Source organism: Choloepus didactylus, chromosome 5 (assembly GCF_015220235.1).
Source record: "Choloepus didactylus isolate mChoDid1 chromosome 5, mChoDid1.pri, whole genome shotgun sequence".
Taxonomy (NCBI): Eukaryota; Metazoa; Chordata; class Mammalia; order Pilosa; family Megalonychidae; genus Choloepus; species Choloepus didactylus.
In genome coordinates, this window is record NC_051311.1 from 125,328,539 (window position 1) to 125,345,381 (window position 16,843).

The 16,843-nt window shown below is 35.0% G+C and overlaps 1 protein-coding gene across 8 annotated transcripts in view; it reads right to left on the reverse strand.

Annotated features, from left to right (window-relative positions):
• Positions 1-16,843, reverse strand: part of CRPPA (CDP-L-ribitol pyrophosphorylase A) — a 359,365-nt gene that overhangs the window by 147,503 nt on the left and 195,019 nt on the right. For 6 of the 8 annotated variants that reach the window (XR_005217022.1, XM_037836829.1, XM_037836827.1 and 3 more), the window contains one exon: positions 6,717-6,848. The exons of the other annotated variants lie outside the window; for them this stretch is intronic. Coding sequence is in view for 5 of the 6 variants with exons in the window: in XM_037836829.1 (XP_037692757.1) it covers positions 6,717-6,848 (132 nt within the window). In the remaining variant the exon portion in view is untranslated. The remainder of the gene's footprint in view (positions 1-6,716; positions 6,849-16,843) is intronic. 8 annotated transcript variants of the gene reach the window in all.

The window sequence follows — 16,843 nt, forward strand, 5'->3', positions numbered from 1 at the left end:
ATAAAAGTCAAAATGATATTTAAAGTGAAAAATATTTAGTCTCATAAACATTTCTACATCAAAAAAGCCTGATTAGTCCAAACTGGGAATGATGGGCCTTCATAAATAGATTTGGTGTTGCATGTTTGCTACACATGCCATTTGATTCAGTGTCATGGGAAGTATTTTGTTTGGCAAATAATGCTCAGTTAAATTCCAAATAATTGTTCATTGCATGAAGTAGAGCTTCTAAGTCAAACCTTCCCCAACATCATTAAAAAAAAATCTGTGTTCTGCTACTTAATAGCATATACCCATCTGTTCTCCAACTGAAAATGCACACTTAAAGACTTCTATGTTTACAAGAGAGACAGTAAATGGGGTGCATTTAAGATAGAAAGACTGCTGTTGGTTTTATCTTATTCTTTCAGGACTTTTGGCACAAAACCATTCAAGAACTGTTGGGCTATTCTCATAATTTTTAAATGCTTCATTATGAGTTTACCTAAGGTAATTAAAAGAAGATTCATAGTCAAGAATGTTTACTAGATGTCCTTTAACGCACACACAAAACCCTAAAAACTCATATAATAGAGAAAGACAACTGTATTGATCTCTTTAAATAGAGAGATCTGCTTTACAATTTGTGACAGAAAATCAATTCATAAAGCTTTATCTAATTTAATGTTTTCACCAAAAAAAAAAAAAATTCATCTTTCCATAACCTATTTTGGAGGTCTACATAATGATTCTCATAAATTTTTTACAAATAATTATTTTTTAATAATACACAGACCCGCTTTGGTAACTTTCTTTCTTTTTGAGTGCCTTCTAGCTCTGTAGTTGTATGAACAAAAGAGAAAGCAACATTCAGGAGCAGGGGGAGGGGTAGAGCTCTTCTACTTTACCCCCTCACCACTCTAGGGCTTGATTTTGTAGCTCTATCAACAGTGCAGTCCTTTCCACTGACCCTATTTTGTGAAAATACACACAGAGCCAAACTTTGCTTTTAAAAGTCCTATTTCTCACTCTATCAAAGCCATTGGAATGGCAGCTCAGTGGAGAAGTAGGGAGAAAGAAAAAGCGACATTCTGAAAAGAGTACCCGCTCCCTGTTATGTTGACAGGTTCAACCTTTTCCTTAGCCTTTCTCTGATGGGTTCTAATTCCCACCTTGTCTTCCACTTTATTAAGGTGTCTGAGAAAAGAACAGATCCCTCTCTGAACTACAATAGTTTTTCTTTTCTCAATAAAATAAAGGAAATAATAGTACAGACAAAATTTTTGGTCACATATGCAGAGGAAAGAAAAAAAAAAACAGGCTCAGTTGTGGAGTTTCCATGTGTCAAAGAATGAGAGATGCATGAAGGCATCATCAACTTGGGCAACTTCTACTTCTCTTTCTTCTCATTTCCACAGAGACTTTAATATAGAACTGATTTCCACTTCTACAAACATAGAATCCAGGATCACAGAAACTTATATCACTTGTCCAAGGTCATATAGCTCATTCTTCGATTTAAAAGGGAATAGCCACTAATTCAATGGAAGAAACAATCAATTATAATTGTTATGGGACATACTTTAACCCTGAAGCTGTGTGCTTGTACCTCTATAGCTCTGAGCATATAAAATGTATAGGTTCAATAGAAAACTTATATAGGTCCTAAACGGCAGATAAAGCAAAAATACAGTTTTTTCTATCTCATTGTTAGGACGCTGGGAGAAGATGCCTCTTCAGCCCTTTCCACCAATTCTCAAACCCACTGACTTTCCAGATATAGTCATAAAAATTCAGGGTCCTCCTCTTCCAATGAAGATCAACTTGAAGGGACTTAATACAGCATGAGGCAAACTTGCTTTTGATATGAAAATAGTTTTCAATATTGAATAAGGTATCTGATTAGGTCTGACCTTTTTAAATGAAACTAACAGTCCCACTCCAGCCTGCACGTTTCCAAGAATATATAAAAAGTCACCAATGGTGTTCAAAGTCTCTGTTGGATATTGCTTTCAGTCATCTGTTTGCCAGCATTGCTACTCCTGATCTTTTCCCACTCGGGTTTTGCATCTCTGATGGCTTTCTACCCTCTACTGATTACTTCTGAATCAGGCCCATTCCAGAGTTGAAGAGCTATAATAGCTTGTATTTAAAGCTTTATGTCTTTGGGTTTTAAAATATTTTTACTCTTCTAGGATTCCCTGTAAAATACCTAGGAAAGGCAAATACCTAAGTCTAAGATAAATTTAAGTGAGGAAATAACTGAAAGGAAAGTATTTGGCAGCACAAAGTTAGAGATAAGGCAAAAAGGGGCCATGCAACTAAAGTAGGAGGCAATGGAAAAAAATTATAAATGAGGGTCACCAGATAAATACTATCTTTATAAACCTTCTAAATTTTATTGTCATAAAAGCTCATAAGTAAACTTTTATTTTGAAATGTATACTTGGAAATACATGCATTAAAAGCAAAGTCATTATAAACATGTTTTAGACTTCAACAAAATAAAGAACGTAAATTCTAAACTATTGGCTTGAATCATTCATGTCAGAAATATTGTCTCCTTATGTTCACTGCTTTAACATTAGATACAGATTTTCAGATATTTAGAATTTCAGCGATGACTTGCATAGCAAAGTTGAATTAATGACAAATGAGTTATATTTTATACAGAGAATTATTTAAAATAATACTTTAAAAGAGAACTACTAAGATCCTTTATGTGATTAAACTATAAAGCCTGGTATATTCATTTCCTAGGGCTACTGTAAAAAAATTACCACAAATTGGGTAGCTTAAAACAACATACTTTCTTCTCTTACAGTTCTGGAGGCTAGAAATCTGAAATCAAGGTGTTGGCCAGACCATGCTCCCTACAAGCCTAGGAGAACCTCTCCTCACCTCCTACAGCTTCTGTTAGCTCCAGGTGTTCCTTGGCTTGTGGAAGCAAAACTCCAATCTTTGCCTCTGTTTTTACATGGCTCTCTTCCCTTTGGTGTCTATTTCTCTGTCCAAATTTCCCTCTTTCTATAGGAACATTAGTCATACTGGGTTTAGGGCCCACCCTAACCAGGTATCACCTTATCTTAGTTAATTACATCTGCAAAGATCCTATTTCCAAATAAGGTCACATTCTGAGGTTCTGGGTGGACATGCAGATTGAGGGGACACTATTCAACCCAGTACACCTTGATTTTACTATCCATAGTTATGTTTGTAAAGTTATTTTAGAAAGAGGGATAGCACCTGATATGGATTCATTCAACAAATTGTGAAAGCAAATTTTATTTGTGCTGCACTTCTAGTCTAAAGCATAAATTTTAAGTCTTCTAATTCATTTACATGAGAAACTGAGCATTGGATAAAAAAGTAAAAAAATTCATAGTATATATAAATGGCCAAGCCCATAATATGATATATGATTCTAATTTTTTTAGATAAGTTTTAAGTTTATAGAAAAATTGTGCATAAAATAGAGTTCCCATATACCACCCTATTAGCAACATGTGAGTCTAATTTAAGCTACCTCCAAAGAGGTTATTTTAAATGATTAATTTGTTTCTTCAAGCCACTAAACTATTTTAAAATCAATTTTGGGGAAAAAAAAATCAGTGTTTTCCCACATTGATAGAGTAAGAAAACAAGTATAATCAATAATTTAAGCAAATGATATCTCTGTTGTCTGAAAAAAAGTACATATATATAGGGCATATCTTGAATTGAGCAAAGCATTTAGCAAAATCTCTTACGTTAAAACAAATGCAGAAACAGAGCTTAAAGATTACACAGTTAGATGTATTTGTCACTGACTGAATTATCAAAGACCGAAAATGGATCACCAAAAACACTATAAAGAATATTTATTTATACTGGAGGAGATCAGTCCTTAGTCTTTTCTAAATTCTACAAAATGTAATGTCCAATTTATAAATTATATGAAGCTAGAATTCAGGGCTAATTAATTTTAAGCTATATTCTAGATAACAAAAGAGTGTAACAACAGGAAAAGAAATTAGTAAGTTTAAATTCACCAAGCACAGTTAGAAAATTCTGCACTTGTGCCTAAAGAACTCCACATGAACAAATAAGGACTTAACAGCATAACGCATTAAATATTTTAAAAAGGCTTAAGTCATTCTATATAACTATAAACTTAATATAAGTCACTACTGTGAAGGCACGGCCAAAAAATCAAAAACTATCTCTCTTAAAAGAAATATCATATACAGAACAAGACAATCTTTAAGCCAGAAAACCACATGTGTAGCAAACATATCAATGGCACTTCAATATATGCTTTCTTCCAAGTAGGGACTAGCAACAAACTGAAAATCTCCCCAGAGAAGAAGCTCTCGATACTATGTCTTATGAAGAATGGTAGCTTATCATTGAGTTGGCTTAGCAGACCTGAGTTAGAAACTAGTCCGTGAGTTAGAAAGGCTCTTCCTTTCCTACAAGGCTATGTTTCCAATCAGGGAGCTTTCACAGGTACAAACAGTCACACAGACATTCATTGTACCTTACGTCATAAATATGAAGAGCATTCTGTATGTGGGAACACTCTTTGCTAGGGTTGCCAGGTTGAACACATAAAACCACAGAATGCCCAGTTAAATTTGGATTTCAGATGAACAACAAATAATTTTTAGTATAAGTATGCCCCGCAATATTTGGGATGTACATAACAATGCACATGAACAATTAACAAATTGTTCGTGTTTGTGCTGATTTGAATACGTTATGTACCCCATAAAAACTCATGTTCTTTTAATGCAATCTTGGGGCGGCGGAACTATTGTGGGTGGGATTTTTTTATTAGGTTGTTTCCATGGAAATGTGACCCACCCAACCGTGGGTGAGACCCTTGATTAGGTTATTTCTGTGGACATGTGACCCCACCCATTCAAGGTGGGTCTTAATTAGTTTACTGGCATCCTCTATGAGAGGATATAAGGCAGAGACATTTTGAAGAGAGCTCAGGGACACTTAGAGAGAAAACGCCCAGAGCCAACACAGACCCAGATGTTTCGAGATGCTAAGCTAAGAGAAGAAGCCCAGAGTTTACTCCAGAGAAGCTAAGTGAGAACCCATAGACGCTTAAGGAGAAAGTCACTGGAATCAGAAGGTGAAAGCAATGCAGCCCGGGAGCAGAAGACCAACAGACACCAGCCACATGCCTTCCCAAATGACAGAGGTTCTCCAGACGCCATTAGCCTTTCTTCAGTAAAGGTATCCCCTTTATAAAAGTCAATCCATTTCTGGTATTTTGCATTCCAGCAGCTTAGCAAACTAGAACAATCTTTATCTGAAATTCAAATTTATCTGGGCATCCTGTATTTTATCTAGCACCCTATTCTACTGGAAAGTCAGCTACAGTGCATACAAACTATCTTTGCTTTATCTAAGTCATGGAACAATGAGAGTTCCAGGAATTGTGTGTACTTCTACCACTTCTATGCTAGTGAGATTTCCCCCAATAAACTCTATTTTATGTCTGCACAATGTGGTGCCAATAGTATGGCCCATGACTCCTTTGCATGGCACAGGAAAAGAACTGAATTTTTTCTTACCATAATTGTGTAGAATACCACCACAAAAAAAGACAATCTCTTGAAAAGAAAGATTCCTAACTTAGTATACAGAACTCAGTTCTTGTTCTTACTTGGACTGTTATCTGTCCTTGGGAAGGTATATGCATCTCTTTGGGTCTCGGTGGTACCAAACTCAATACTGTACAAACATTTTACAATTCCATGATCTAAAGAAATGAAAATCTGCCTTGTTCTTAATGTAACCTGAGATCATGCTTGCAACTTAAATACTTCATAAACAATAGCTGTGATTCATCACTCATATATAGCTTTAAATACCTGCCATGCCCTAGATAGTGTCAAATTACTTTATCTCTGATGATTAGAAAAGCAGTTGACTGCTTAACTTGCTTGGTTCCTTGTGGTATCTCTGTGAAACTGTAAAGCAGTCTGCAGGCCTGATAAAAGCTATGGATGCACAAAGGGCAAAACTGTCTTCTCTAACAGTTCCTCCAAATGACTTGTTTTTAATAACATTTCTCTTCACAAAGAATTTATAATGCTAACTCATTTTGTCACCAGCTTAACTACCTGTTGGCTATTGAAAACAATGACAATAATGTTTTCTCCAGTTATATACTATACCCTTTGGTTATCTGAATGCCAAGTACTGCTATCAAATGATTAAATTACATATTAGGAAAAAAAGATACCTACTGTCAACATCTTTAACCTACCATAAAAGAAGCAAGCAATTTCAAGTTTTACAAGTGGCCAAAAGAACTGTGGGCTTAGGGCTGCTAGATAAAATACAGGACACCAAATTATATTTGAATTTTAAATCTCAAATACCAAATTTGAGATATATTTGTACTAAAAAAAATTGCTGTTGACCTCAAATTCAAATGTAATTGGGCACCTTGTCCTTTCATTTGCTAAATCTGGCAACCTTATGTGGGCGACAAAATGTACCCTGTATGTAGATTTACCAATTTCACCTTTTTTTTCCTAACCAAAACATTTGTTTGACTTTTTTTCCCCCAAGTCAAGAGGTTCTATCTCCTATAGCACATGTATAGATGAGTAACTTTCCAGTAAAAAATTTTCTTAACATAAATATCCCTTGTTTTTAACAAAATCAGGTTCCTACCATTAATATTGTAGTCTACAGAACCTACAACCTAAAGAGAAAAACATATTACATACCTGAGGAAAACATACGAGAAGGCCGTATAATAAAATATTTCTTTTTTTTACTTCCATTGCAAATTCCCTAATCCGCATTTGGTTTTCCATTTTCTGATCAAAAGGTACTGATTTATAATAAAAAAAATGCACCTGTAAAATAATATAAAGATCAGAGTTAAAATATCATAACTCTCAACTTTCCTTTGAAAAAATAATTTTAGAGACGTTCAAAACACATGTATTTCTAATACTGCAATTTTTAATCAATTTGTATTGATTTTTCGTTAAGCTTTTCAGGTCACATATATTTAATAAGATTAAGGAATCTTCTTTTATAAGGATAGATGTACTAAACACTCTGCACACAATTTAGAAAAATATAAAATGCTGACATTCTATTTCAATTGATACAAATGCATAAAGAATGTGTAAGTTCAGCAATTTATTCAATTCATAATTTTCAATATGTATCTAAGATACATAGAAATACATATTTTTAAAATGCTAAGAATATAATGATACAAACAATATCCAAGGGGAATAACTACTTAAATAAGTAAAATATTTTTAGAAGAATCTTTTTCAAAATAAGCAAGATTTGGCACTCTTAACAAATAGTGATCTATTCCTTAAAGAAGATCCAGAGGCCACTTACACAGAATGATTTTAACACTGTTAAAAAGTGTTTTTCCTTGAAAATAATGAAATGATTTTTAGACATTCTTAACTTAAATTTTAAATAGCTCAGGGTGTTCTTTCCTCAATTCTCCAAATTATGGGGGATTTACAACACTGTTTTCTTCTTTTATGGGATATGTAAGACGTAAATCACAAAAATAGACTCAAAAGAAACAACTTAAAATGTAAATGTGCTCAGAAAGTCAAAACACAGAATTATAACGTGACTCAACATTTCCACTTCTAGGTAAATACCTCAATGAATTGAAAACAGATAGATGTGCACCAATGTTCACAGAAACATTATTCATAACAGCCCAAAAGTGTGAACAACCCCACAGTACATCAACAGATGAACAGATAAACAAAATGTGGTAGATACACACAATGAAATATCATTCAGTCATAAAAAGAATGAAGTTGTAAGACAGAAAGAAGATTACAGCCTACCAGGGGCCGAGAGTGAGGGACAAGTGGGGTAGGAATGAAGAGTTACTGCTTAATAGGTACAGAGTTTCATGCTGAGGTTATAAAAAAAGTTTTGGTAATGGATGCTAGTGATGGTAGCAAAATACTATGAATGTACTTACTAGACATGAATCATATTTCATGAACATAGGCAAGTGGTTAAAATGGGAAAATTTATGCTGTATATATGTATTAACAATAAAATTAAAAACATTTTAGATATATATATATATATATATATATATATATATATATATTTTTTTTTATTGAGACTGTTCACATACCATACAAGTATCCGAAGATCCAAAGTGTACAATTAATTGCGCACGGCACCACCATACAGCTGTGCATCCATCAACACAAACCATACCCTTAACCATGCCCCCCTCCATTACTGATTCATAGTTTTGGTATAGTACATTTGTTACTGTTGATGAAAGAATGGTAAAATACTACTAACTGTAGTATATAGTTTGCAATAGGTATATATTTTTTTCCCTATATGCCTCTCTATTATTAACTTCTAGTTATAGTGACATACATTTGTTCTAGTTTGTGAGAGAGATTTCTAATATTTATATAGTTAATCACAGACATTGTCCACCACAAGATTCACTGTTTTATACATTCCCATCTTTTAACCTTCAACTTCACTTCTGGTGACATGCATGACTCTGAGCTTACCCTTTCCACCACCTTCACACACCTTTCAGCACTGATAGTTATTCTCACAACATGCTATTATCATCATCCCTGTCCATTTCCAAACATTTAAGTTCACCCTAGTTGAACATTCTGCTCATAATAAGCAACTGCTCCCCATTCTTCAGCCTCATTTCTATATCCTGGTAACTTATACTTCCTATCTATGAGGTTACATATTATAATTAGTTCATATCAGTGAGACCATGCAATATTTGCCTTTATGTGTCTGTCTTCTTTCACTCAACATACTGCACTCAAGATTTCTTCATCAACCCATTTCTTTTAAGATGGTTTTGTTCATATACCATACACTCTGTCCTAAGTAAACAATCGGTTCCCTGTATAGTCACGTATTTATGTATTGAGCACCATCGCCACTCACTATGTAAGGACATCTCCATTTCTTCCACAAAGATGGAGGAAGAGTCAAAGAAGGCAGAGAGACAAGAGATAAAAAAAAAGAGGAAGAGAGAAAAACAAAAAAACAAACAAAAACAAAACTTGATAGCTAGAAAGCGACAAAAGGAAAGACAGCATTAACCTAAAGTAGAATAAAGAGTCAGACAACATCACCAATGCCAGGAGTCCCATACCCTTCCCCTATTCCCCACCCCACCCCCAATATGCATTTAGCTTTGGTATATTGCCTTTGTTATAGTAAAGGAAGCATAAGCATAATACAATGTTTCTGTTAATTATAGTCTCTAGTTTGCACTGATTGTATTTTCCCCCCAATCCCACTTTATTTTTAACACCTTGAAATGTTGACATTCATTTGTTCTACCTCATGTAAAAACATATTTGTACCTTTTATTACAATCGTTGAGCACTCTAGGTTCCCGAGTTACACAGTCCCAGTCTTTATCGTTCGTCTTTTGTTCTTGTGTCACATGGTCCCAGCCTTCCTCTTTCAACCACATTCACAGTCATCTTGGTTCAGTGTACTTACATTGCTGTGCTACTATCTCCCAAAACTGTTTTCGAAACCTGTTTTCGAAAACTGTTTTCTGTTTGCAGTGCTTACTTTACTGCTTCCTGTAGAGCAGGTATCTTGTTCACAAACTCTGTCATTGTTTGTCAGAGAATATTTTAAGCTCTCCCTCATATTTGAAGGACAGTTTTCCCAGATATAGGATTCTTGGTTGGTGGTTTTTCTCTTTCAGTATCTTAAATTTATCACCCCACTTCCTTCTTGCCTCCATGGTTTCTATTGAGAAATCCACACATAGTCTTATCAAGCTTCCTTTGTATGTGACAGATCACTTTTCTCTTGCTGCTTTCAGGATTCTCTCTTTATCTTTGACATTTGACAATCTGATTATTAAGTGTCTTGTAGGCCTATTCAGATCTATTCTGTTTGGGGTATGCTGCGCTTCTTGGATGTGTAATTTTATGTCTTTCATAAGAGATGGGAAATTTTTGTTGATTATTTCCTCTATATTGCTTCTGCCCCTTTTCCCTTCCCTTCTCCTTCTGGGACACCAATGACATGTACATTTTTGCTTTTCATTTTGTCCTTAAGTTCCCAGAGATGTTGCTCATATTTTTCCATTCTTTTCTCTATCTGTTCTTGTGTTCAGTTGCCTTGTTCTCCAGTTCCTGAGTGTTTTCTTCTGCCTCTTGAGATCTGCTGTTGTATGTTTCCATTGTGTCTTTCATCTCTTGTGTTGTGCCTTTCATTTCCATAGATTCTGCCAGTTGGTTTTTTGAACTTTCAATTTCTACCTTATGTACTCCCAGTGTTTTCATTATATGGTTCATCTCTTTTACCATACCTTCCCTAAACTTTTTGAACTGACTTATTATTAGTTGTTTCAATTCCTGTATCTCAGTTGAAGTGTAAGTTTGTTCCTTTGACGGGGCCATAACTTCATTTTTCTTAGTGTAAGTTGCAGTTTTCTATTGTTAAGGCATGGTTTCCTTGGTTATACCAATCAGGTTTTCCCAGACCAGAATGGGCTCAGGTCCCAGAAGGAAGAAATATGCAGCATCCATTTTCCCTGAGGGTGTGTGTTAGAAAATTGGTGCACCTGTGATGCCTCATGTCACTGTGCTTTTCTGCCCAGCAGGTGGCTCCTGTCAGCCTGTAATTCCAGACTGGTATAAGGAGGTGTGGCCCGTGGCTATTTTCCCCCAGGCTCTGGGGTCTGCTTCTGAATGGAAGGCAGGTAGTAGAGCTGGGCCACACCCCTTTCCTCTTAGAGAAGATAGACTCCCTAGGAGGAGGTCATTAGCATTTCAATGGTCTCTGTCTGCCTGTGGTATCCCCACCCTTATCTGGGTCAGAGCATTGGGAACTGAAAGTGGCTGAGGCTTTCTCCACTGAGCTGAAAAAGGAACAGAAAGTCCCCTTCAGGGCTAGTCCACGGAGATCCCCTAGCTCTCCAAGGTCAGTCGTCACCCAAAGCCTCTGTCTGCTTGTTGGAGATTCGTAGCTCATAGTAAGCAGTTCACACTCGCTAATTAAAACCCCAGTTGGAGCTCAGCTGAGCTATATTTGCTTGCTGGGAGAGAGCTTCTCTCTAGCACCATAAGGCTTTGCAGCTCAGGCTGTTGGGGGAGGGGTCCTCTGGCTTGGATCTACAGTTTTTATTTACAGATTTTATGCTGTGATCTCGGGCATTCCTCCCAATTCAGGTTGGTGTATGATGAGTGGACAGTTGCATTTTTCCCCCCGCAGTTATTCCAGAGTATTTACTAGTTGTTTCTGGTTTTTTTTAGTTGTTCCAGGGGACTAACTAGCTTCCACTCCTCTCTATGCCACCATCTTAGATCCTCCTGAATACATTTTTAATAAAATTGAATATTTAAAAAAATTATGAAACCTAAATGCACATACAGTATGAATACTCAGAAATACGTGAACTCTTCTCCAACACCAAATTTTAAAACACCTAAAAATTATAAATTTCCCAATTATATGTATTTATTAACTAGAAACATCAAAAAATATTTTCCATCTTCATATTCTTACACTAATCCCCACCCTTCACTGATCATCAGTATGGATATCCACTCCAAATAAAACACACATAAAAAAAAAACTCATTATATTCTTTCTGTTACTTGTGGAAATGAGGTGGAAAAGTGGTAATTCATATGTGGAAATTCACTAGTCGTGCTGACTTTTTCTCTTCCTGGAAAAATTAAATACATAACATCCATTTTTAAGAATATTATATGATGATTTGTATTGCATATTAATTTATTAGATATTCAATAACTATTTCTTGGAACTTTCCATTAAATATAGTTAATTGAAAATACACATACAGCTACTTCTTCCTGAATTCTAAGGTGACAATAATTTTTTTTTAAATGCTAAATCCATAAAGAAAACAAAAGAATAGACAGCAGAAGAAAAAGCCAAAACTGTTTGGAAGATGAAAAGCAGAAAAAAAACTAACAAAAGGTTCCAGAACTTTCCATTTGATAAAGACTTAAAGAACAGATGCTATTATCTTGTTCACCTTCTCCTAGCACTGTTTCCCTGAAAATCTGATAAAGGTGGAATTTCAGCTGTTTTACTAGGCAACATTGCTTATGGTAAAATAATTTCTGATTGATGGCCTACAGCTAGACAGAAAGATCTGTAAATGAACTATAAATACTGGGCCTTCCTTCAGTTGTAGTTTAATTTGTAACCAGGTGTTCCTCTGGCTGGGACCTGGAAGCTAAATGTCCATGAGCTGTTGAAGAGATAAGGTTTATTTTTGGGGGCTTGAGCTTTGTATAAAAGGATCAGTCACTCCCCATTGTATGTGGACTCCTTCCCTCAATACCCAGCTATCAAAGAGACTGGTGGATACACAAAAAAAGACCCCATTCTAATGTGGGAGGACCAACTGAAGAGACACGTTCATCTCTGCCCTTCATGTTTTCTGTCCTACACCCTTTCCCAAAGTTGGATAACTAGTGCCATGAATGCCCATTTGAGTTTTATGAGTCTGAATAATCTAAAATTGCTAAAATTGCTGGTTGTTTATCAAAGACAGTAGGCTTGCAGACAGCAACAAGAAGCAGGCTAATATTCCCAACTCCAGAAAATTTTAAAACTTGGATTCATGATATGGGGATGAAACCAGGTGATTGGCTAAAGATGTAAAGAACGCTGTATCCCAAATCTTCACCTGAGCCCGTGCTTCCAGATGACTGCATACCTCCACACCAGGTGGACTGAGGAACACTGCTGTTGGGGGTTAAAAGTCTAGCAGTACTATTTAACTTTTTAAATCATGTAATTACCCATATTACTTAGAGACCCTAACTACCAGGGGCTATCATTCCCATCATGGTTTATGTGACTGAAATATCCTGGAGTTTTGCAATGCACAACCGGAGAAGCCTAAATAGGTATATATATAAACAGACATTTCTTATTTAATATAATACAAGCTTTCCTTGATAAATTGTAAGTGCTTCAAAATCTCACATTAAAAATAAAGGGAAGGGACACGGCTTGTAGAAAAAATAGTGCTGGGGGCAGATCACACAAGACTTCCCTAATTTGTAATTAGAGCCTTCACAGATATGGAAAATGCACATACACACCCACATATACAAAACAGCAGACTGCAAATGCCAGTAACACCCTAATTGGAGAAGGAACAACAGAAATGGAGACAACTGGAAATGGAATCCTGCACTGTGAACCATAAAGGTTTGCATGGGAGGAATCACAAGCAGCCAGGAGCTGGGGATCTGGGGAGTCAGCATTGGTTGCAAGGTGTTCTTTTTCAGTTTTCCTAAAACAGTGCCATAAGACATCTGCTTCTAATAAAGCAACCAAGTTGAAGTCTTTTTCCTTCCCTTCTGAAGGTTGTGATTCTATTCTTATTTTTCTAACTACTCTTACCTAGGAAAAGTTATATACAACCTCAGGCCACTTCTGTTATATGGATATAATTAACTTATTGACCAATAATATAGGGGCTAATTTTTCTTACAGAAACATGTGTTGTAGCATCTCTCTAGGTTGAACTAAAGGACATGGTACATAATTTTCTAGAGTTTTCACCAAGTCATGAAATGACTAGAGGGATTAGATGTTCTTCACTCCAGCCATAAATCTATAAGATTTAACACATCATACTTCCCTGGAAAAAAATTAATAGCACTAAAAAACATTCAGTATGCCAATACTGTTCACCACAGACACCATGCATTAAGGAAATGTGTAAAAGTAAGTTCTAGGGAAGCTATTTATATGTATACAGACTGTTTTGTTTCTCCAAAATATGCTAACCACCAAACCAAGAAGTACAATAATTATAGGGAATCTGTAAGAAATGAAGTAGCAGGAGATAGGAGAAACATTACAGGTCTTTTTCCTGAATACTTACTATGTACTAAGCATTGCACTAGTTGATACAATTACTCTTAAACACAGATATAGATCTTGACCTTATGAAACAATCTGGAAGAAAAAAAAATCAAGCTTGAAAAATCTTAAAATTCTCTTTCACCATTTGTGAAGGGCTGATGACACCATGAAAAGTGAAGACCAACTCCAACACATATTCTTCATAATACCATGAAACTTAAGCATATACATTAAATAGTTATACTAATTTTAAAGTTCTAAAATACAACTACTTATGAGTTCCAGGGAAAAGTGCAGTTGGTACAAAAACACAATCAATTTTAACTTTTACAAAACAGGACAGGTTTATACAACTATAGCAGAGGGTTGAAAATGGACATGATAAGTCAGGAGAAATGCAAATGTCTTGACTTACTAAAGCAAACACAGCCTGGACAGCCTGGAATACATTAAAATGTAGCAAAACGTTTCATTAGCTTGAATTCTATAGATTTGCTTATGGCTATATCAAGTAGATACTTTTTGATACTTTTTATACTGTTCACAAATTGGCTAGATAGAAATCACAGTAAAAGTAGTATTTCCCATTTAACATGCCATTTCTAATAGTTCTTCCTCATATATACATATTTATATGGCATACATATAAAAAGATGAAGATATCCTCTTACCCACCCATCCCCAAATGTTTAACTTCATTTTAATAAAAGGTAGCAAATTCAATCTCATAAACTAGTAAATTGCTTAAACATTTAACATCTGGGTAGCTTTATAGCTTTGTGGGTGGGAGAGATTCCTGGCAAAAAGGGGTTGGAAAAGACTCCTTGTGCCTCGAGTGCCTTCTACATTCAGTTCTACACATGCTTGCATTTGTCTAATAATATTAAACATATTTCTAGCCCCAGCTGAATTCTAATTAATTTTTTTATATTTTACAACATATTTTTCACTTGTCTCTGAGGACAGGTACTTTAAATAAAGGACAATAATTAAATATAGGGCAAAAAAATTCTTTAAAACCACAGGAATATACCACAACCACACAATTAACACTTCCATCTTATGCAGACTTCATGTTCAGAGGAAGGCCTGAGAAAGGAGTCAGGATTTGTGGCAGGAGGAGAAATAGTCTGTTTATTTGAATAAGAAGAAAGCCCATTTATGAAGCTTAAGTATATACCCAAAAAATGCCCACCAAAGTGGAAGGGAAGAAGGACAAAATGAAAGTTCTGGTAACTGTCAAATAATTGAGTTAGAAAGCATTTATAGATAAACCAACATTAGATACTGCAAAATCTTCCACAAATGTGATTAGAAAAGTAAATTGTATGAAATCTTGCCCATCATCTTCAAAATGCCACTTTCCACAAGAAATCTGAGAGGAATCTAATAACTGCTGGAATTGGCCAATACTAAGCTGATCAAAATAATAGTTATCTTGGATTAAAAACAGAACAACAACAAAAAAAAAATTTCAGAAACTTTCTTCTCACTTTAACTATTTATAAATTATATGGATTCAAATAATGAAAATTGCTTTAAGTTAATGAATTGCACTTTTCAAAAGAAAAAACAAGCTTCTAATATTGAACCACTTTATTTTAGAACAAGTTTAATCAGCATCAACTCAAAATTCTGATGAGTAGAAGCTAATTAAAAGTTATAAGCTATCATGGAAATTCAGAGCATATGCTAACAACTCATTTATAAAATGAGTTTTATGCACAAAATAAAATACCAGCTGAACTAGTAGGTTGAAAATAACATTTTGAAAATGGCATTTAACAAAAGGTAGTAAACATATATTATTTTTCCTTAAAACATTAACCATACAAAAGATTTAAATAATGTTTCTAATGATTCAAATAATTAAAAGGTAAATGATTTTTATATCAGATAAAATTGTTAAATTTGCATACATATTTTGTTTCAGCTCATTTAAAAGATCAAAGAAGTAATAAAACCAGAACTTAGAATTTTAAATAGTCAATAAAAAATCTTAACGTTATTTTAAAAGAATATTTAAAAAAATTTCAAAATGAGCATTTCTTCAGATTATTTCACATGTAGGCTCCCCTAAAAGAATATAACTTTGCTACTGTTGTGTAATGGCATCAGTATCTTAGGTATTAAATATATCTACAATTAACTTAATTAAAATCTTTACCATCTGTAACAAATTTAGAATCAGAAGTTGAAAGCAATCCCAATGATTAATATGAAGCACTCTGTTTAGCTAACATTATTTAAAACATGTAACTCTACCTTCATTCATTTTTTTTTTCTCTTTGGGAAACACTGTAAGAGAATATAAATCTTCAACATAAGAAGTTACAAAAAAAGCAGTTATGTGATTCTTCAACACTTCACAGGGTTTAGTATATCACTGTGATATATTTTAATAATGTGTCAAATTTCCTTTTTGTATATATTATTTTGTATATATTATGTCCCCCAGAAAAAGCCATGTTCTTTGATACAATTTTGTGGGGGCTGACACATTAGTGGTGATTAAGTTGGAATGTTTGGATTAGGTTGTTTCCATGGAGATGCGCCACACCCAACTGTGGGTGATAACTCTGATTAGATCATTCCCATGGATGAGTGGCCCCGCCCACTCATTGTGGGCCTTCATTGATTTACTGGAGCACTATATAAGCTCAGACAGAAGGAGCAAGCTTGCAACAGCCAAGAGGGACACTGAAAAACACACAGGAGCTGAGAGAGCCAGTAGTAGCTGAGACAGACATTTTAAAGACAGCCGTTGGAAGCTGATGTAGACATTTTGGAGAATGCCATTTAGAAACGCAACCTGGGAGCAAGCAGATGCAAGCCACGTGCCTTCCCAGCTAACAGAGATTTTCTGGATGCCAATGGCCTTTTCCCAGTGAAGGTACCCTTTGTTAATGGACACTTTAGGGCCTTAAGACTGTAACTGTGCAACCAAATAAACCCCCTTTATAAAAGGCAA